This window comes from Cygnus atratus, chromosome 5 (assembly GCF_013377495.2).
Source record: "Cygnus atratus isolate AKBS03 ecotype Queensland, Australia chromosome 5, CAtr_DNAZoo_HiC_assembly, whole genome shotgun sequence".
Classification (NCBI taxonomy): Eukaryota; Metazoa; Chordata; class Aves; order Anseriformes; family Anatidae; genus Cygnus; species Cygnus atratus.
The window spans coordinates 37,916,704-37,940,101 of record NC_066366.1 but is presented as its reverse complement, the minus strand read 5'-3'; the positions used below and the strand labels follow the sequence as shown (position 1 = coordinate 37,940,101).

Sequence of the window (23,398 nt, the reverse complement as noted above, 5' to 3'; positions counted from 1 at the left end):
GTAGGATCTTAGGTAAACAATACAAAGTCTATTGATATAGAGCAGGGAAAAAATTATAGGTTGTCTTCAGGATTCACAAGCAATTTTGCATGCCTGCACCCATGAACTTATTTGCAAAGCATTTGTACTGGCACACAGCTGAGAGTTCATTTACCTACAGAGTCATTAGTTATTGAACAGGTTTGGCACAGAAATACCAATGTGAAGAAGCCCCATGTGAAATTCAGATCCACTGTTTGTCAAGCTTGACAAACTCATCTCTTACGTTTGAAGTGAACTACAGCATTTTTATTAGAAAGAACATTTAATTGCTAGAAGTTACCACAGTCATGGTCACTCAATGGTAGCTTTGCAAAAAAAAAAAAAAAAAAACTATTATTGATTTTTTTCTTACTATTTTTGCTTTAGATGTAAATTAAAGTTAGTTCAGGGAAATCCCACCTCTCCTCGCATACCTCTGATGAGATTTTGCAATAAAAACAGTATCTTTCAGTCTTAATATGAATTGTCTTATTAAAAAAAAATAATCACAGAAGATACAAACTGTCTCCTCTCACAAGGTAGGGAGAGAGTTGAAGGTAAAAGGAATTAAAGCATTATCATAATTGGATAGCTTTCATTAACAAATAATATGTACAAAGCATTCACTAATCTAACCATTAGTTAATTTTTAAACTGCTTTGCAAAAAAAATGATGCAATGCTGTCTGTTCAGTTTTGTCATCAATACTATAGTCCTTTCAATAGTTCCTAGAAGATCAAAATTTTGCTTTATGTACAGCAGAGGAAGACTAATCTATTTAAAATATAAACTCTACAGAATTATGGGTCAAAGAAAATTATATTTGAATGAATGATTGAAAAAATAGTAGGGTGGATAATAGTTTAATTACTGGTACAGTTAGATCAACCACTGTTAATTAGCTTATGAGACAGTAGTGATTCCTGACTCTAATTTATTACTTTTCAGGATACTCCAAGGGAGACTGAAAAGCTTCAGAAGAAGCAGTTTTGTGTAGACACATACTGATCCATTAGCAACCAGAAAAAAAACACAAGAATATAGATGCATTCAAACTTGTAGCATTACCTTCACAAGCTTGCTTGCTTATTCTTTTAATTAAACACTGAAAGCACAGGCAAGGAATTGGTTAAGGAAGACTAGTAATTTTCCAAACCAAATATTAGAATTAGATGAACGGTTGTGTGCTGAATTAGTTTCGTTCCCTTGGCTGCACGTGCAAATGGCAAGCAATACCTTTAGCTGCTCACAGGGACTTACAATTAATCACTTCACACAAGCAGAGACTAGTATTTAAGCTTCTTGCTCAAACACAATGTGAAGTAATGCTTTACAGCAGCTTTTCTAACCCAGCATCACACCTCAAAACAAGGGGTGGTCATGACTAATCCTTTTCAAACAAGGCTGTGTGCTTGCCTGAGAAGCCCCGTTTCAGTTCCTGGCAGCAAGGGGCAGATCACAGTGGTTTCACAGGGATGTAGCCATGCCTACTGGTGCACAGCCATCTCACTGCGAAGAAATGAAAGATGATCTCCTACAAAGGAGGAAGTCTCTCTCAAGAGAGCAGCTAAATATCATTGCTGGATGATCCAGTCTCGACACTTAAATCCCTACTTCAAAAATCAATATGAATCCCTTTCAGAAAGCTTGTAACTCAAGTCAGTTAACAGATACAGTTAGCTCACCTGCTAAATAAGATGTGGAAAAAAACATTCATTTTGATGCATTTGAATGACGTAACAAGACAGGTTTTGCATGTTGAAAAACAACAGAAAAATAAGTATTTCAATTGAGACAATGCAATTTCCCCTCTGTCCCATAAAGATGGTCAAGACCCTATCTTTTCCCTAAGCAGGTCAGTTCTGAAGAAAATAAAAAAAGGCAAAGGCAGTCATGTTGTAACCGAGGACTTTGTATAATGAGGAGTCAGGAAGACCTAGTTCAGCACAAATTTCCTTTCTCCTGTCTTGCCAAATGCATCCTGCTGATTGTCAGCATATGTCCCTGTAAGCCTCTGCTGTTCTGAATCTGGGATACATGGCCACATTGGCCTGAACAGCAAATTTGGGTAAGTGGCTAATGTGAGAGGAGCAACGAAGGACACGTAACATCTTTTCTGGCATTGAGGTTACCATGAAGAAGCCCAAGGTACCTTTCTTCATTAATTCTATCAGCTTTGTATGGCATGATGGGATATTTTTTTTTTTCGGGTATTAAGCTGTTTTAAGAGCTATGTTCTGTCACTACCTGTCTTTCTGAGCACAGCCAGCTGCACTCACTGACAATTCTTTTTTTTTTTTTTTTTTTTTAAATTAAAAGGAATTAGAGACATCTACAATGTTCCTTTCACCCGGGGAGCATCTGCTATAACCAATCCCCGTCGTCTCCTACACTTTTGTTATTGAAACAAGTATAGAAGCACTAAACAGAAATGAACTTGGAAAATAAACATTTTCAGACAAGTTCAAACAGCCTAGCTTCAGTGTCAATAGGCTCCACTAACTTAAACTAGCTCTGGAGACACCTTAGAGGGTTATTTCAACACACAGAGGAATTTCAGCAGCCATCTCCCTCTGGCTATCTGTTCACCGGATGTAGAACACACAACCAAAATACAGCTCGATGTTGTAAAATACCTCTGAATGAACAAAGACTGGCTTCTTCATTAAGCTAGTACACTGTACATGGCTTACCAAGCTTCATAAACACACCGGGATTGTGACACTCCTGCAGTAAGCACCAGTGACAATGATTCCAAAGAAATGGAGGAGTGCCTGGCTCACAGGTCTAATGAGACACAGCCTCCTCCCAGGACACAGCTTCAAGTCCCAAACTCCAGAAGGAGATGAGGCTGTTACATGCCTTCTATAGAGGTACCTACGGCTTGTAGCGGGGCAGATTTTCAAGCACAACATCACGAATTTCACAGCAACTTTGCTACCTGTGCATGGCGCTGAGGGACAGGCCCTCTGAAGGGCCTGGTGAGGCCGCAGGGCCTACCTTCGTCAGGACCTGCTCTGTCACCATGACAGGACACTTGGGTCAAAGAACCATCTCCAAAAGCCCGTCTGTGCTTTCCTGTACACAGCAGAGCTGCCACAAGGCCCCTAGTGCCTAGCCACACTTTGCCAGAGCACGAGATGCTCTTTTGCCCTTTCTGAGCCGCTCAGCGCGAGCCCAGTGGCTGCCGCTGACAGGAAGCCATCTCCTGCTACAGAAATATTCGGTGAGGCACAGCAAGTCAGTTTCTGATGTCAGTTGCCCTGAACCATAAACATTTTGAACTATTTTGGTACAATGGAAAGTTGTGGGAGGGAGAAAGGACAAGAACAGGATAAAAATAGCTGATGTGGTTCTGAATAGTTTTGCCTGTGAGCCCCTTCCCTGCACGCTGCCTTCCCCTCCCTCTCTACTCCCTACCCTGCTCAGATTTGTGCATTAATCAGATTAGTAACACTAAACATGGCCCTCACTAATTACTTGTTAATAGTGTAGGCCAGACTAAACTGTTGGAAGACATTTCAACCTAAAAAGGATAAAACAGGATTTATTTTTTAAATATTTGCCTCAGCCCTGCTGATACACCTAAGTGTCACTGACAACCAGCCGCAGCTGTCCTGGGCCATGCAAGCCAATGGAAAAGAGGCAGCCACAGCAAACCCACTCTGTTTCTGTCCACATGTGTCCTGTTTCGTGAACATGCTTAACACTTAGTTTTTTTGTTTGTTTGTTTAATTTCAAAGTGCTGGATGTAACAACAGACAGCACCATCCAGGATACCAACACAACATGTCCACTTATCTGTGATAGAAGCAATCTTACCACACTACCACTGAAGACAAATTCTTGAAAAGTGACTGTAAAAATTCCACTTAATTAGTGCTGCCCACAATAGGCACATCTACACAGGAAGGGTGCCTTGATTCTGGTTTGGTTTCCCAATCAATCCCTGCACATTGCTCTAAGAAGGGAAGCTCTCTCGTGAGAAGGAGTTTAAGTTACCTATTCCCACACTCGTCCTGGACTATGTATACATGTAAAATACACTGTACTTCATCAGAAGTCACTAGACCATGACATCACAACTCTGCAGCCCTCATCATTGCTCTTCCATGACACCATATCACCGACTGTTAGTCAGCTATCCCACAGGGACTAGGTTCCACTGGAAGCTTAAAGGGATGAGCACTGACAATGAAGCTGCACGGTGAGTATTTTCTGAAAATCATTCGTGCAGGACCTGCAGTGCCACAGCACAAACGCTGAAGTTCTGAGCTGCACTTGAGCATCTGAACCAGGACTCAAGCTCAGACATGGGCAGTGAAAACCATGTCCACATGTCACAAGCACACAGGTCTGAGGAGTTGAGTGCACACAGCCAGGGACGAAAAAGGGAAGATTTCCCACATAGCTGAATTTTGAGTTTTCCTTCCACTTCTGCTGTTCGAAGCCAGTAAAAGCACACCACTGCAAGGAAGCTAACAATAATCAGCCACTTCACAAAAAGCTGGAACAATTAGTTTTTTAAAATAGAATAATATTCTTTTTTTTTTTCATTGTTCTTTTTCACTTTACCCCTTCCGCCTCTCTAGAACCACCAACTTGCAGAAAACAAAAACCAGAACAATTGCATCCATTTTGTCATGTTTTTTCTTCCTCCCCAACCATAGGGTGAATAATTACATATAATTCATTACAGGAGAGGGAAAAAATGAGATCAACATATTTCAAAAACATCTGAAGTGAAACGAAAGCCCTAATTAAGCACTGGGCTGAGGAACACACACAACTTCATCTCAGCTATGCTATTAATTTAAAAGGGGAGATGACACTTTTTCTAATGGTATTTTAATTTCTTTAAATCATTAGAAGCGTGTAGTCTCGGTCCCATCCCTTAAAAGTTAAATACAGTTTGCTAGCCCATGTGATGAAAGATACTAACATCTCCAGAGTTCTTCATAGTTGAATCACTAATAATTTAGAAGAGTATTAAACCTAACAGTAGCTTTCATAAAAAATTAATTAGAAAGGCTGAGAGCACATCTGTTGCTTTTGTTACATTTTTTGCCCTTTCTGGTTCAGTCGTCTTTCCCCACACTCTATTCAACACTTCCCAGGTGCTCAAGTCTGCTGCTGCTTCTCGTGAATCCCTTTGTTTCCCTCCTCGCTTCCTCCCAGTGCCAATTTCTCCTTTGGCAACTGTTACTCCCCGTGTGCGACACATGCATGATTTGGCGATCAGCAGCTAGGAGGGCCTGGACCTACACCACCAGCTAGTGAAAGCAACAGGGATGTCAAAAATTCAGAGAACTTACTTACAGGGACACACAACTCAATTACTGTGCAATGGGTTTGCCATGGAGGAAAGTCATCCTGGCTAAGCATCTCACTGGAACAAGTGAGCTTTATAAGTCACAACCATTAAACCCCTAAAGAGACAGAAATATAGGACAAGTTAGGGAAAAAGACAGGCACTCTATCCCTTGTCCACTGTGAAGTTCTAGAAGTGCTTGGTGGCCTGTGGAGGAGGGGCAAGGAGTGGTGAAGGTTCACGGTTTCACCCATGAAACAAGACTAAAATGCAGGCTATGCACAAGCAAGATGCCCTTTAATGTCATCCCCAAGCCACCCGAAGCCCTGATCAACAGAAGAAAAATCGCTTCATCCAAAGTTTAGCATTCATTCACTGTCTGCATAGACTACAAGAGACTCAGTGCTCCAAGAGGGCAGGCTTAGAAGCAGTACTTGATACACGTTATCCTTCACTTACTCTGGAGTAGACGGTCAGCCACTACATTAAGTGCAAGATTCATCTGACTTCACGGCTACAACATCCACACCAACAAGTGCACACTAGTCACACTCTACCAGGCTGGCAATGCAGCTCTGCATTCAGCCACGTCTTCAAGCTCCCTGCTTTTCTCTACCAGAAACAAAGTGCACAAAGCTCAGCTGTGGATGTCTGCCTTCAGAGAAATCCCTCCACAGCTTTCCTGAGCCAGGTCCCACTTGTTTTCTTTTACCATCTCTAGGCTCCCCCTTTCTTAAGCACCTGACTTCTGCAATAAGGAAGCTTTGATTAGACTCAGTATTTACCTGGGCTCCTAGCCAGTACCTGCACTCTTATGCTGTCTGAGCTCTTTGCAAAATATGATGAGTTTTTATTTTACAGAACAAAAACTAAAGAAAAGCAAAATTAAGCAATACACACGAGGTCAGATGAGGCAGCTGAAGTATATTCTAGAAGAGAAATAAGAGAACCAGTCTGGCATCTAAAGTAAGTTTTTGTGAGTTCACATTTCTAACTCTAGAGAACTCCCTAAATGGAGATAATCCAGAATGAAAAGACATGAAAGTAAACAAAACTCCAAAATACTAATCACTACCATCTAGTAACAGCTTCAGCAAAACAAAGGTTTGCTATTAATTCCCAAGGCCAAAATATGTCACGTACAACAGCAACTTTTTCCTGCTTTCACAAGTTTTATAGCATACGTAGAAAAGAAACCTTGGGGGAAAAAAGCAAATAAATTCTGCACAATTTCTGCATGTACTCCAGTTGGAGGAGACAGGAAGAGCTTTTGTTATACATTTGAAAAAATGCACACTGAACAAATCAAAGCGATGTTTCCCTGCTAAGCCGCAGGAAGTTACCTATACTTACAGATAGACGGCCATGGATGCTGAACAAAAGGTTTGGCACCACTTCCCTGCAGAGGCACCCATCTATTTACATCTGGGAGCGATGCCAGCAGAGCAGCTACCAAAACTTCAAAAGGTTCACGGCATGAATAGCAAGCTGCTGGCCAGGGGTTTTATGATATGGCCAGCTGCGTAACACTGTATTGAATGGTGCCACCCCCCCCAAAAAAAAATACAGAAAGGAGGGATGTTTAAACTCGTTAAAAAGCTGATAAAGAAACCTGAATTCCTTAAAGTGATGTTTTCTACAGGGAAAGAAGCGCGAGTTACGTCAGGAGCAGCTCCGAGCGGCTCTCGCCCAGCCGCCTTGAGATGAGGATGGTGCCCTCCTCCTCTCGGCCTCAATAACCGGCTCCCCTACTCTTTTGGGGCAAGGAGAGCTGCGAGCCCCAGGGAAGGGCTAGTGCTCCTGCTGACAAACATTTAGCAGCAGGGAACGGGGACGACCAAAATCAAGCCGGGGCAGGGACGAGGCTCCCTGGGGTCGCGGCGCTGCATTCCCCGGCCAGCCCTGAGCCACGGGGAAGCAGCAGGACGGGCTTCCGGCCCCCCGGGCCCCCAGCCCCGGCTCTCCCCAGCCCTCTCCTTACCGCAGCACCTTGCCCACCGCCTGCAGGACCATCTTGCAGCTCAGCCCGGCCTTAGGGCTCGGGGCTCGGACGGGCCGTTCGCCGGGGAGGCTACAGTGATCCCCGACCATGGTCCGGCGGCGGGGCACGGCACGGCACGGCACGGCTCGGCTCGGCTCGGCCTCTCCGCCGCTCTCCGCCCCGGGCCCGGCCCGGCCCGGCCCCCGCCCAGGAGCCGCCAATGGGCGGCCGGGGGCGGGCGGCACCGCGGCTCCTCCGCCCGGCCCGGCCCGGCCCAGCCCGGGGCTGAGGGGGCGGCGGTGGGGCGGAAGGGTCCGGCCGCCCGCCTGGCTCGGCTCCGCGCCGGCCGAAGGGGCTCGAGGGTGGGCGGGGAGCCCCGCTGTGGGGGGGATCAGCTGCGGATGGGGTCTAAGTGCAGCCAGCACGAGGCACCTGGCTGTGAAGGTCGGGGTGAGGGGCAGGTGCTTGGTGCCAGCCCGTGAGGAAGCGGGGTCCCCGAACTCGAGGTCTGTCACCACACAAACATTGCCTTCGCACCAGGAAGCTGCCTCACCTGCAGGCACAAAGACTCGAAGGGTGCCACGCGGCCAGCTCCTCGGCCATGCCACCCAGCACAGACTTTTCTAGAAGGCAGCTGTGCCCACTGCTGGCCAACGCGGCATTTAGAGCCAAATTGTGACAAAAACACAACCAGACGTGGGCGTGATGCCGCCTAGAACAAGAAGCCCTGAGGGTGCCACTCATTCTGACATGCCCAAGACCAACCTGGGATGTCTTGGCGAACACGCCATGGCTTTGCCACTCTGTGTACACCCACAACACCAGCTGCACGGGACAGCACTGTTCCCCAAGGGAACACGGCCAAGCTCTCCTGTCCGTGTGCTAAACTGGCACCTCCGTAAACAGAAGGCTGAGAGTCCTCTCTGTTAAACCCAGCACAAACACCACCACTACCACTGCCAGCACCTCCCTCACTCGCTGAGTGCAGACAGGAGCGTGGCTGCTCTGCACAAACCCAATAAACTACAGCCACATGATGCAACTTGGAGAAATATGTGCTACTCTGTCCCAAAGCACCCACGCAGGCAGCAGTATTTCTCATTGACGTGCTGCTGTCTGCAAGTCACATGGCCAGGCCTCCACACCTCCCTGTGAAGCAGGAGGTATTTTTATTCCCACCCTCCAAGTAACCCATTTAAGACGGGGTCCTAATGACTTCACTGATAGCACACAGGAAGCCCGCAGCTGAACGGAGAACAGAGCTCAGCTTTCCAACTCTGCAGTCCTGTGCCTTGTACAGAAGATTACCCAATCTCCAAAAAATCCAGTGCCCACTCAGGCTTCTCCCCCAGTAACACCGACTTGTCACGGCCCCACTGTTGGGCAGCAGTCCTGGCAAACCCAGGAAGGACACCTGCCAAGAGGGAAGTTGCCCTCTTTCTGTTTGTTCACCAGTGAGATCTGCACAGAGAGAATTTTGTTTGTTAAAAAACCACCCTAAAAACAACAAGCCTGGGACATAAAGCAGCTTAAGTTCTAATGAAATTCTGTCTATCCAAAGTAAATTCACGAAAAATCCAGGGGTCAAACCAAAATAAACACAGCTCTGCGGTGTACGGTTGTTAGGAAAGCTGGCCTCCCTGTGACTCTGAGGGCTGCACATCTCACCAAAAACGGAGCTTCAATGACCTCGCATGGGGGCCCAAGTTTAGGGACTGATGCTTTGCCATCGGGACCAATAGATTGGCTGAAAGTAAGTTTTTAAAGCTGTTAATCTTGTCACTTTGACCTAGATAAGTGACCCACTTCTCTGCTCTGTTAGCTCCTGCATCAAGCCAACACTTACTTTGCTCTGCTCACCAGTACAGCCCCGCTGCACCCATTCTATAGTCCTTCCTCCACCCCTCAGGATCCCTCCTTTCAAGCAGCAGCCCCTTTTGGGATCAACTGCATGCTGCTTCACCTGCATCACTAGATTTTATGCAAGTTGTGGGACAATTCAGTATCTCAAAGTCAACTTTAAGTGCTCCAAAACAATAAAACTGAAACAAGTTTATTATAGGAAGCACAACTTAAGCACGTATGCTTTATTTATAGGGCATCAACACACAGTAATTTAAAACACGTGCAGTGTGGATTCTCACATTTTAAAAGGATTTAGAGCATATGTGCAGACACAGACGGGTTTACTTGAAAGCTGCTGCAGCCAGAAAGAGGAGTACTCTATCTAAAAGCAATGCATTTATTTGAACACAACCACTGCTATAATCTCCATGCATGCATATTCTGAAGGGAGCATATCTGCATTTCCTCAAGGGTGTGTCTTAGAGCTACCCGATAGTCAGGCTATTTACAGCTATCACTAGCTTCTTTCTCACTTGCTTCCTCAACACCCCTGCACATAGCGACTGCTGGGTCCAACCTTAGAAACAAGTGGGTTTCAACAGCAGCAAAGTGCTTCTTACACATCCTTGCTGGGCTTGAAAGATCATGGGGCCACGTACTGAAGTCATCAAGGAAACCCTACTGCAAGTACCTGTGAGTGGACCTGCAGCTGCTTTAGCTACAGCAGAATAGCACCATCACCACCCACCCTGGGGAATCAATGGCACAACGCAATTTGGTAGGAAAAGCAGACCCCATTCCCCACCATTTACACAATACATACGCTTATTGCACACGCCTGGAAAGTATTCTACACCAATCCTAACACTATAAGGACAGGATAGAGAGAAAAAGCTTTGTGGTCAATGCCACTCAAACTTCTTGTTAAAGCTTAAACCAAGTCAAGGAATGGTATTTAGAAATTTTATGAATAATGCTTTGTATATATAACGATTTTATAAGCAGCTGTTGCACAATTATATATTTATTTGCCTCTTTTAGGCTTCCATAAAAATTAAGTGTAAAGCAGCCACCGCAGGGCCGCGTGCTAGCATCCAGAGATTTGGCAAAGAAAGCAAGTTGTATCAACCCAGACAAGCAAACAATGTCAGGGGCAAAAAAAATCGCAGCCATTATTTTGATTAAAGTACTCAGCATCTACATGTAAGAAACGAGGCCTTGTAACATCAGACTGTAAAGTTCTGTTTTAAATTAAACCGCAATTTATTGTGTATCCCTGCCTGACATACAACATTTCAGTTTTGCTAGCTAATTAGCCTTCTGTTCAACTTCAGTGCCCCTGCCACTACCTGGCCAAGCACCCTTTCCACTTACCTCACAGTGCATCCCCAGTCCTCTGGAACCACTCAATATTAGCCATGAAAACACGTTATCCTCTAGCTAAGCAATATTTAAACCACGATCACATCTGCTCTCCATTCTGCAATCCTCCCACAGCAGCAAAGATGGCACAAGCAGCTCTGCTCTGTATAGGCGGCAAAGTAACGGATTTTTGGACAGAAGACAGACTGAAATCAGTCCACTCAGTTTCAAAAAGTGGTTTGGAGGTGGTCATAGCAGAGGGGAAAATAAAAAGATTTCAAGGGTATGCCTTCAGCTCCACTCTTGAGATGATAGCCTGAGAAATTGCTCTTCCGGACCACACAGAGTGCTGTGATAAAAGCCTTATCAGCAATGACCACACAGGTGTCAGAAAGTTCGTGCATAAAAGAGTGAGCTTAAGAGAAGCACATTTATAAGCAACAAGATGCCTACATCTGGTGCTTTATTGAAAGTTCTGGTAACATGACAGGTCAGTGACCATCATCCTGCAAAAAAACACCTTCGGCCTCATCAGTGCTGTAGGTTTTTTCCAGCAACAGGTGGAGAAGAAAAATGGTACACGATATTCTCACCTTATCGATAACCTAAGAAACAAGCAGTCAGTCACAGCAAGAACACCAAATACCTCGAAGTATCAGTAAAGCTTCACCAGGAACTCCTACAAGTTTATACAATGGCATTTTGGAAAGGATGCACAAAATGAGAAGAATGGAGGGTTCGGATCAACAGAAGTATGACTCTATTAAAAAGAGAGAGAAGAAAAAGGAAAGTAAATACTGCTGTATGCACCAAATAGAGAAATCGTGATCTCAAAGGTATTGTATTTCTGGCATGTGTAGGCACATCTATTGTTCTGAAATCCCCTCAAATGTCAAGTTAACCCAGGTTCATCAAGAAGTGTGCAAAGATGAGATGTGAAGAACATGAAAGTGTTGAAGGAAGCAGCATTAATAGCAGCTCAGCAGGAGATATTAAACTCTGCCTGCACTGAACAAGTACCCAAGAGCTATGAAGCGAGGATGCTTGCACTCAGACTCCCCACTGAAGTGATGTGAAATAGAGGGCAGAGCGGATTTTTATCACCTGCAGTCCAGTCAGCCCTCCTGAGTTAGCCTGCCCCAAGTGACAGAGGCCACTCTGCAAAACCTGCAGTCAGGACACTAGTTTCCTGAGCAGCTCTTCCAGGCACGTCTGTAGCAAGGGGACTCCGAGTCAGTGAATTGTCATGGAGCTGGGGACACGCAGCAAGTTCAGGCCTTAGCATGGAGCATCGCTGAACACTTAGCACTGCTATAACAATAATTTGTTTTAAAAAGTGAATAACCCAAACCCTGGGCAAGTCCCAAGATTACTGCATTCTGCTTAAAGTTTCCCTGCTTTCAACAGAAAGTGTTCTTTGCTTTCTGTGCTGAGCTGAGGTACCCCACTGCACAGCACCCCATTTCAGGGACAGATGAGGCAGCCCCTACACCTTTGTTAAGCAGTTCATTCCAAAACAGCAAACACCGCAATGACAGGGCCTCACGAGGCAGAGCTTTCCTCTTACTAGTTTGCAAAGCAGTATGCTTGGCATGACTCAATAGAGGAACAATAAGCTGGAAAATACTTGCAAATTGGCAGCTCAAACCTTGCAAAGCTGTCTTCCAAAGAGATGAAATTTGCTAGGCAAAAGCCTAGCGATAGCTCCAGGTGACACTGAGGCTCAAGGAACAGGGCAAAGTCTGTATCTGAGGATGAAAACCTTTTCTTTCAGAGGGGGAGAAGGAGAGAAGAAAACACAAAAAAGTGGAGATATGCCACTGGAGCTGGGAAGCTAATGCATTTATCATTACGAGTGCCCAAAAAGATGCTTTTTGACACGCACAACTCACAGAGTCAGAGGCAAAAATCGTGTCAAACAGAGTACCTGCAGGTAGGCTTCATGGGGGGCTCACAGCACACTGTAAAGCGTGAGATGCTCAAGTTATGCCACAGTAGCCACTGTTGCTTCCTTATAATAGATAAGAAGTGAGAATTTCATCCTGGATTTTACTCTTCCTTCTATTTTCTTTCCCTGATTTTGAAGTTTGAATAGGCTGTACTCCAGGGAAGCATTAGCGCAATATGCATTTGATACAGCAAAGCTAAAATGAAAGACTCCTGTTCTTCTCCTTCCCTCCCCCAGATATGCTGGACCTCCAGCTTCATATAAAGAGGCAAAACTTCTAAAACTTGGCTAACAAATTCTCCCTGGGGATTGTTTAACATATTCAGACCTACTTGCTACACATACACAGAAGTCTCCCTGTAAGTGTTACAACACAACTACTGTTTTCACGGACTTACGTAAATATGGCATGGAAAACAAAACCCTAATTGCAAATTGGCACGAAACTCTAGACGAAGGAGTAAAAGTTGCAATCAGCACAGGAAAGGAGGCTATCTGCGTGAGCATGGTTATTGGTCAGGACTATCTGTGCTTGGGTGGGAAAGGCATAGAAGGAAAAAGGGGAGATGCTGGGAGTGAACTTGCAGAGTTTTCCCAGACAGACGGAGAGCCGCAAAGGAAATACAAGTTTCTCTCCATCTTGGTGCTAAGAATGGCCTCTTTTCAGCACAGCAAATGATTTTATCTGGTAATGTCACATTTAGATGACAGCATAGGGGGAAAAACAATTCAGGAAATAAGCGTGAAATTTATTCTAGGAGGTTTTTCTCCAGGCATGCATTATAAAATATGAAGCACACAGCCTACATTATGTAAGATTAAACACGGGAAACTATTCATTGTAATTCCTGGCACTTACAAAATAATCCCTTAGCTACTACTTCTAAAGAGCAGGGCCACAAAATCCAGAAGTCACCAAACTGACTTGGTTCACACCCACACCAGTGCACGTTTGCATTCCACATACGATTCAAGACACACAAACACTGCAATTGGATTTCCTAACACCCAGCACAGACCAGAGCCACGGGAGGCCGGCAACAGCTTCTGGCACACAAACCACACCATGAACCGCCCGACTTAAAACCTGAAATAGTTCAGATTTAGAAAACAAATGAAAGCTTTCCAGCAGCAGCCCAGCTGTGCAAGTGCTGCTGGCGTTGCTCAGCCCCGAGGAGAGGCTGCTTCCCAGCTTCGAAGCCAGACCTGTTGGGTTGGTGTGTGTGCACCCACGTGCCTCCTGGATGGACACAGGGCTGCCGTAATGAGTAGCTCAGCACAGACTCACCTCTGCTGAAGTGACAAGGCTGCATTTCAAACAATCTGGAGAGCAGAGGCAGGGACATTCTTCCCTTTGAGGATTCAAACCGAACGGATTGCTGATTAAGCTTTTTCAGACACCCAGAAAAGTTATCAGCTCTTTCTTGGCATGCAAAAAGAGAGATTTGTAAGTTCTCTGGAAAAAAAAAATGAAGCTTTACAGGGCAACTCTTGATGCTTCATTACAGTCAAGGTGCTGCACACAAGATGTGCTCACACAGTGCTCTGGGATCTTGGCTGTGCCCGCCAGGTCTGCCTGCCCGAGAGCTCCCCTGTACCTGCAAAGTCCACCTACAGAGGCGTGGCCACACCATGCTGCCTAGCCGAGATAACCTGCCCGTAATTTTTGTAAAGCTTGTTACAAAAATAGAGTCAGTTTTCATGCTTTTACTTTCTGATCAATTGGCTTAAGTGCATTCACTTACCCATTTGATCTGAACCTCACACGCGGCAGGTATAAAACCTCAAGCACTTTACGAAACCCCATGTGATCTGATGACCTTGCGATCAAGCCCCTCATAGAAATTCAGGACAGGTCTGGACAAGAAGCAGTGGGATAGCACACTAAGATTAGCTTTTTTTTTTTTTTTTCCCCCACCCAATGTTGAAGCACAGCACTACCACATGCTGGAAGCTCACTGGTTCAATGCAGAACTGGTGGATTAAAAATGGTACACATAGGATTGTCGCTTTTGTATCACATTTGTTGGTTTTGAACAACATTTCTCCAAAATCAAGTCAAGCTAGCCACTGAGCAAAATCATGCTGGTAGTAAAAGAAAGAACGTCCAAAAAAATAAAATATAAGGAAAGTAATCATTTCTCCACCCAAAAATAATAAAGCACTCAATTACTTGAATTACTGCAAACTATCAGAAGTATCCTTTTCTGGATCAGAATATTTGAAAGTAATCTAAAAAGAAAAAAAATCCTCCTGGAAACTTACAGAGGTCACAAAAAGGTCTACTTATGACAGATTGCCTTCTGAATTATGGCTGAATTATCACAGAGGACACATTATTAGGACACATTTTATTATGGTGGCATGTGCTTGCACTGCTGTAAACCTTGGTTAAGAGGTAAGCATGGATTATATCGAGAAAGAAACACCATAAAATAAAGGAAGCTCCTATGAACCCAAATTTCATCTGATCAAGGAAAAAGAAGAGAAATGATAGAACACGCATCAGATGACCCCCGAATTTCAAAATTATATTAAGCCAAGCATGGAGAGGAAAAAAAAAGTGGGCTTAAAAATAACACCATTAAGCACAGATGAATTCTTTAACAGCTGTGCTGTATATAAAGCTGTGCAGTCTTGCCCAAAAATCTTCAATTTGCCTACAATTTGTTCTATAGCTAGATTTACACCTTTTTCCCCTCACAATCCCTTACAGCTCTTGAATTGATGTTTATTTACTAGGAAGCAAAGGAAAGCAATGACTGACAGAAGAGCTTGGCTGTTCTGGTTAGACAAGATTGTCATTTGTCATGTTTTAGTAATGCAATAAGAAAATGAGCCGTGCCTGCTCTCAGGAGCAGAAGGTACATTTAAGGAGCAAGAAGGTACAAGAAGGAGCATTTAAGGTACAGGACCAAAGTTAAGGACAGTAAACTACTGCGTCTCCCAAGACTATTCTGTATGAACTTCACTAAATCTGTCTCCACCCCAGTTCCGCTGCCCCACCCCACAAAAAAAGAAATTACTATAAACTACTTGTTGGATGCCTCATTTTACATACGTTATCTAAACACTTGCTTTCAGGACTTTGTTCCTAAGTACAGAGACTAGGATAAATGAGTGATAATGTCAAATACAATGATTCCTACTTCACTACAGAGAAATACCATTACCACAAACGTGGCAAAGCCACTTTTTTTAAAATGTTCGATGAAAAATGCTTTATGACTAGGAAAAGGCCCTCAAATAGAAGCATTACTCTTACGATACACGGGCAGGCAAGCGACCAGAGAGAGAGAAACACTTTGCAGTAACAGAAGAGGGGAAGGAGAACTCCAGAGGAATTAGTGGATATTTGAGAAGCCCAAGGTGGGAGTGAAAGCATGAGTCTCTCTCTAAAGCACAGATAAATGAACACAGATAAAGTTTGACATGCAAGTGATACACATTACCTGAAGTATTTCAGTACTTTTGTAGGTCTCTTATTAGGGAGGTGAAAGCAAATAAATATATTCATCCTGCACCTTGAGCTACTTCTGCATTTTGAAGGTGCGTTATACGCACCTGACAAACGCTCCAGTACAGTATGTGAACCTTTCTCTTTTGACATTCTGTTCTAGAAAATATTGGAAACTAAGGAAAATACATTGTGTTCCACTATGCAAATAGCAACTTCCCTGTGTAATTATAGTACATCTTGCTGAGAATTGCATCATGACTAGGATGCAACTAAGAGGACAAACATTTAACCACTATTCTTAGTTTGGTACAAAATTTTTCCCACGTTACATAAACACGTACACACCCGCATATGGGCAGCACCATCAGTCTCCTCATTGTTTTTACTTTAGAAAAGGAACAGTTATCTTTCATTTCAATAGCTTTATTTTTGCTAGTGCTTTAAAACAGGTAGTAACTTTTCTGATTAGCTTCTTGCACGATTATTCTTCCCTTGTCTTTACCATCGTTGCCTTAACTTTCCAGAAGGTGAGACTATAAAACAGGAATAAAAAACAGGCATCAATTCCAAAATATCCTTAAAACTTCAGGAAAATAATTCACTTCTAAATGTGTATTCATAAGAGGGGACTGTCCAGGAATTTATCCTGTTTTCATAAAATGGATAGCTGCACACCTGACAAAGGAAGAAACAGGATGTATTTCCAGTTTACACAAGTTCCCCAGAAGCACCGGGAACAAAACGTAGCAGATTTTTGAAGATACCATCTAAACTTTGCAAGCTTTTCCAGACTTCAGCCAGAAGTATGAAACACGCAAAGTTCTTCTGAACACATGCAGCCCTCTATCATTTTCCTTGCACACACCTCTATCAAAGAGTCAGCCAGCTCAGGGTAACCACACCTGAGCAGCAGCACATTAAAAGACGACACAGAACAGCTACGAAGAAATTATGCCCTCATAAGCTAACCTTGGTATATGGATTTGCACTCCACATTCAAGCTTTTGGTAATACTTCAAAATCCAGTTTCTCATTTATTTGGCTGGAAAATGGTAGAATATAGATTCTGCTCACTATTGCTCTCCTACACATTCAGCGTTAGATCTAAAAAAGCATATGAATGCTGCTAAGGATCCAGTTCCAGTCTTCTCCATCCATCCAGGCTGTTAGATATGCATATAAAACTATCAGCTTCAAAAGAACTTACCTTTGTGTTCCAGTGGTATGTTAAACTGGAAATTAAAAATGGGGATCCTAACCTAATTGAAAAATCACAGTCAACACAGTGCAGCTTCTTCAAAGGGCCAGGGAGGAGTGAGGAGAAAGACAAGGCATTTTAACTCTGCGGGGTGGAACAAAACCTTCATTTGCTTCCCAATTCATGTTCTACGTTTATACAAAGAACACACGGACAACTAAATTCAAGTTTTGAAAAGAAGCCTCCTTTTACCATAAAAAAGTACAGTTGTGGCTTTTAATGAGAAAACATTCAGAACATGTTGTTGCTGCTCCTTTTGAAAGCAATAAAGTTACTTTACTCCACAAATTAAGCTTTGTTTTTTTTGCACATGTGAACGGTCATGTATGTTTGGGGCCTGACTGCGGCTACACTGCTACACTACCTGCACACCTCTGACCAGCAGTTCTTGCACAAAGTATCTTCCTGCTTGCCTTTCCCAGTGATCAAGTTTATAAAGAGCCTAATAAAAGGCCACCTAACTGAAGCAGTATCTGCATCCATCACAACTTGGGTGCATGGCAAAATATAGTGCAGAACCTGAAATACCACCACTGGGCAGTGAAGCTCTGCCATTTATCTGCTGAACTGTGATGGATGCCCATTGCCCCCTACTCCCAGACCTTCCAAACATGCTCAGTACTGCAGACCATGAAATCCTTCTGCTCTGCCCAACACAGGAGGGAAGGTATAGGGGAGGGAGACCCCTAAACAAAGATGGTTAACTTCCTACACTGAAAGAAAAGCGACAAGGAATGGTACTTTGCCGTTTGAGGATTCAGTAAGTTCTTCTGGAGCCAAACCTCCTCAGATAAAATTTTAACCTTTTAAAGAGACAGCTGAAGAAGGAATAAATTGGCATGGATGCAACACACAGACAATGCATAGCTCCTTTCATCTTTTGCTTCATCTTCTCTGATAATGGCTTGTAAAGTGGCTTTAAAAGAGAAGTTGAAATACACAATACTTATCACAACTTAAAATTTAATAGTGACCAGATCTGTGAGGTAGGTACAATCAGCACTGCACATCCATTCCTGGGGTTGACTTCAACTGTTGTAATCTTGTAGACAAACTAAGTAGTTATGTCCCCACTATGGTTTTTGTAGCTTATATATTCTAATTGTTTCACACTGAAAACGTGCTTTTTTGATCTGAGAAGATATTCTGCCTATACAAATAGAAATACGCTAGCAAAGAGCGGCTGCTACTGTAGACAGCACTTCCCATGAAATCTGTGCTTTGCACAAGGATTTTGAAAGTCACCCTTCACCCATGCCTCTGAGCTGTCCAAGTAAAACAAGCTATACTGGTTAAAAAATATATTTTGCCTGTAACTACGCTTGACTTTCTTCCAGTGCAGGTGTACGCTCAAAAGTCTTCTTCACAGCCCAGCCAACAGCCGCCAGCAGACATTTGGAGCACAGACAAGATGCAGGCAGGTAACGCCCAGCTTTTCCCCGGATGACTCACGCATTTCCTCCAGCAGCACACCAGGCACCTGACGGGCGCTTCCCCGAAAAGCCTGATTTACTGGGGTTGCGCAAGTCACACACGCTGCACGTGCAGGGAACAATGCAGCCACCTACCTCCTGTTTGGGAGCCCACAGAAGATAGCAGCCAAGACAGGGCGGCTGCCCCAGACAGGACATCTTCCATCCATAAGTCGTTTCCAGGGGCCCTCGGGGAAGCGGGGACGATTCAGAGTGGGCCATTGAATGAGCTCCCAGACACTCGGGTGCACCAAAGTCACCAGATCAGTACGCTTCAGGGCCAGGACAAGCCTCCAGTTCTTCTCTGCCTTCCATCTCCTTACCTCTGTAATGAACCTAAGGCTTCGTTAGCTGAAGCGCACCTTCCAGAAAGGCATCTGGGCTCAACTTCTACTCTGACAAGAAGGAAAAATCAGTTCTGTTTCATGATTTGTTTGAATAGCTGATCACATCCATTGTTAAAACACACACCCTTTGAATATTTGAAGCATCCTATCTTTAGCATCCTTTTGTTACCAATTACAAATAGATTATAGCTTTTTTTTTTTAACTTTATTAGCTAGATATCACATTCACCTCTTAACCTTCTTTTTTTTAAAAAAAAAATCTCCTTATGCCTCATTATTAGAGATCTTTTTTTCCAATCTTTAAATACTGCAGCTCCTTTCCGCCTTTCTAACTTAGAAGGGATCCAAGTGCCTACTCAAGGCAACGTAAGCATGACTGATCAAAAGATTTGGAGCTATTCTTTGAATCTTAATAGGGATGAACAAGCACACAGAACTTTATCTGGATCTTCATTCCCCAACAGATTAAAAGAACATTAGTCCATTTAATAATGCCGCAAGGTTAAAACGTTTAAGTTCCTAACGTTTACAAATTCAGAAAATACCTACATCCTAAGGCACCAGGAAAAATGCTAGTACTCATTATTTGAGCAAGGAAAGAAAAATCTATGAAGTCAATTTACTTTCATTCTCTAGACAAAAGAGCTATAAATGTAAGATAGTCCTTGTTTTATAAATATTTAATCAGCTTAGTAACAATTAAGACCATCTCACCCCACACGGGTTGTGCTACCTTTGATTAAAAAACTCAAGAAGAAAAAAAAATGTTTTTTCTTATAAATCCATTTTCTTCACTCTCTCATTCAGAGTCATGGAAGGGGAAAAAGCTGCAGCATGATCATTGGAAATCAGGTTGCAAGAAACAAAGGGAGAGCACATTGCAAAAATGTTCTGCCCTCTTCCAGGTAGAAATAGCTCTTTATCACTGCTTGGTTCCGCTGCAGTCCTTGAATACCCTCGAGCAAAGAGCAGTACTGATTCAAGGCAACCTATCTGACCCGAGGGACTCTGTAGAAGGGAGAGGGAAAGATGATCCAGCCAGAAACTTGAATGAGTGCATCTTATCTGCTAATACGGCCATTAGCGTGGAAAGCTGCTCAGTTCCACTTTCCTGCCTGCTGTCCCAACGCCTTCCTCATCCTCCCCTCGGGCTCAAAGAGGAGATGGGTTCTGCCACCCTTTACAAGGAACACACTTGAGCAGCAGCAAGAGAACCTCCAAAACAAGTTGTGCCCCCCGTTCCCTCGATACCATCCTTGTCACACTTGACCAAGGCTACTCTGAACCTGCAGAACTTGGGAGAAAAACGTATCCATCCCTGAGCTTGCTGAAAAGCATTACCCACACCACACTCCGCACACTTCAAGGCTTGCTGGGCTGCCTGGTGGGTGAGAAACAAAGGGCACAGCAGACTGCCATCGTGCGAGTCAGGACGTGCACAGGTTTCCAGCTTCCACACCTTGAGCCTCTACCTCGAGCAAAAGCTGCAGTTTCCCCCCCTTCGTTTATTGCTCATTTCCACTCCAGACAATCAACTGCCAACAGAACTTGAAAGCCCACGCTGTCTCACCATGCAACAAAGGAAACCAGACCATCCTCCCGTACAGCACACATCTGCTTTTGTACCACAACTCCTATTAGCAGACTGTTGATTAAGAAAAACATATTGGCAATGAGAAACAGATCAGCAGCTTGGCATTTGTTCTACTTGTGCAACCTTTCAGAAACAGCCCTGCATTGCAATGAAAGCAACAAACATCTGCTATGTGCAAATATAAATATTAGAGAATCCAAAAGATGCAATGTTGTTCAAAAATTGGCTGAATGGATACAGAGAAACCTTACCAGACCATAATTCAGACACCTAAATGGAACTTTTTAATTCCTAAAACCACAGTAACAGTGAACTAATATTTCAATAGGGCTTATGTAGTCAATCAAAGTATCACTGATCCCTCTCTTAAGAGTGTTCTTCAGTAGTCTACCAACACAAAATGCTCGTTGGGATCTCTGAAACCCAGCGAGGCATCTTTTGGTGCTAGAGCCAAACCGCTTCCCATTCCTTCCTTCCTGCTCAACCCAACTGGAAACTGCATTTTCACAGCGATGGCTTCCTGCTAGCCCAGGAACCAGCTCACCGTGCGGGTGACTGCAGTTGCTTGGTCTGTAGACAAACAGCAGAAACACACCTAGGGATAGGAAGTCAAGTCAGGGGAGGTTTGCCGCTGTGCTGTCAAACTGCATGCCTGTGCTAATAGCTCCACACACGTGCTTGCGAACAAAACAAAGAACAATTCCCAATGTGTACAACTACATCAGTTCCTACAAACGAGAGTGATAAGACTGTAAACAGAGAAAAATTACACGCAGCTCCTTGATCCATTGTTCCATGCTACAAGGATGTTGTGTTAAATATCACTGTAGGAGGAAGTCAAAGCTGCTCCGGAACACAGGAAAATACTTGCAGAAACAGGAGACTTGGACTTGAGAGGGGCAATCCAGTGGAGCTGCTCAGCACACTGTGTCAGAACAGCTGGAGAAGCACAGCAGATTCCCAGAAGACACTCATCTCCTCCCAGTCTTGCAGTTTTCTGACAAAAAGTGTCACCACCCTTGGAACAAGCCAGAAACTAAAGGATCGCTCCAAGTGGTCCAAGTGGTAACAATAAGAGAAAAAGAGTCAAGCACAAGCATTATGTCTGAACCTAATTCTGAACAGAGCATTACTCTCCTAAGGACAAGACGAAACATGCTTAAAGAAACAAATAGTTTATAAACGTTTTAAAAGCCTCCCTCAGATACAGATGGATCTATGTTGAAATTACACCGCTGTATTCCAATGTGCTTACTGGAAAACAGAAACTGCAATTATTTTTCAAGACGATGACAATATTTTACCTGCATTGTAATATAGCTTGAATCCATTTATGTTAGAGACATTACCATACTATAGAGCAGACTTATGATAAACTATGCGATGCACACAGGAGACACTTTTTACCTCCTATCAAGAAAGTCACGGTAACGAGGCTGGAAACTTATTAACCTATCTAGACTTTCAATGCATGTAAAATATCAAAAGTTCAAATTATTTATCCAGTCTGCTAATTCCTCTGCAACAGTAAGAAACTCTCCCTCAATCCTACTCCCTACAGAACCGCTACAGTCGGGCTGCAAGCTGATGGACAGAGCAGAAGCAGCAAATATGCACACAGATCCTTGTAGGAGCACCACAGTGGAAAGGGAACTGCGAAGTCCACAACTGCCCTCTAAAAAAGCCCCAAACCTCGCTTTTAGTCCTCGAGCAATATTTAGGGGAGCTGTTACTAATTCATAGACCTTTCTAATACCCAGTGACGTGCTACGCTATAAATTAATGTCTGAGCACCGCAATGCCTCTGTTACTCATGTTTGCTCAGTATCGACTACAGAATTCTCCCAAAGAGAGCAAATGTTAAGTATGATTTTTTCCTTACATGGAGAACATAAAGATGAGACGTGGCCAGTACTCTAAGTCAGAAGAAAACTCATTCTGTTCTTATCCTGTCCATTTTATTGCTGTTGATTAGCGCTGCACTTGGAAAGGGCCATGACTATTTTGTGAGTGGCTTAAGCATGCACTCCTCCCCGCCGCTATCTTCTCTGGGCCTTCCAAAAGTCAAACCTTCAAAGTTCAACAATCTGTGACAAAACCCAGCCTGTAAAACTGCAAAGAGCAGGGTTAAGATGACATCCCACAAAAAAAAAGAGGGAAGATTAAGAATGTCTTTTATGCTTTGGAGATTAGGTCGAAGTGCCATAATAAAAAGATGCTTCCAGCTCTTTATCACCTTTCGTACAGTCTCTATCCCACAAAACTCTCAGGGTGAGCCCCCACGAGCCAGACTGCCTGCCACCTTGCCAAGGGTTGAGCCGAGGACCTGGCCACAGTCTTCCGCTGTTTGCACGCTCGCTTTCAGGCTGCCACAGCAGCAGCCGATGAGGGCGTGGAGTCACTGCCTGTCTTTTGTTTTTCAGAACAAGGAGAAAACACATTTTTTCCCCTCCCTCGTCTGGGAAACAGGAAATAGATTCTTATAAAGGTTCTCCCACATACAGACAGGGCAGGAAAAAGGTGGAGTTTGGCAACATTGAGATTTGTTCTTCAAATGCAAACCAGTAATTATTCTAAGGTAAGTGACAGGATGGCTGGGCTTACCGGTGTTTACCCACTCCGGTGCTGCTGTTTTCAAATTTATTTATATTTCAAGCAGGCTTGCTTATAAATGTACAAAATCATTTATTTTTACCCAAGTTTTCAGGTGGTTAGACTCTTGCAGAGACTTTATGTACCTATACATACAGGCAACAAAGCAAAGAAATATGCCTGCCTAAATAACTGTACAAGTTAATT

General features: G+C 43.8%; 1 protein-coding gene across 7 annotated transcripts in view; it reads right to left on the bottom strand.

Moving 5' to 3' along the window:
• MOB2 (MOB kinase activator 2) overlaps positions 1 to 23,398 on the bottom strand; it is a 112,003-nt gene that overhangs the window by 22,511 nt on the left and 66,094 nt on the right. The window contains exon 1 of one of the 7 annotated variants that reach the window (XM_035539100.1): positions 18,755 to 18,843. The exons of 3 other annotated variants lie outside the window; for them this stretch is intronic. In XM_035539100.1, coding sequence (XP_035394993.1) covers positions 18,755 to 18,828 — 74 coding nt within the window. In that variant the 5' untranslated portion in view covers positions 18,829 to 18,843. Of the gene's footprint in view, positions 1 to 6,685; positions 7,497 to 18,754; positions 18,844 to 23,398 lie in introns of those variants that run through there. 3 more of the 7 variants (XM_035539096.1, XM_035539099.2, XM_035539103.1) reach the window with 3 other exon arrangements.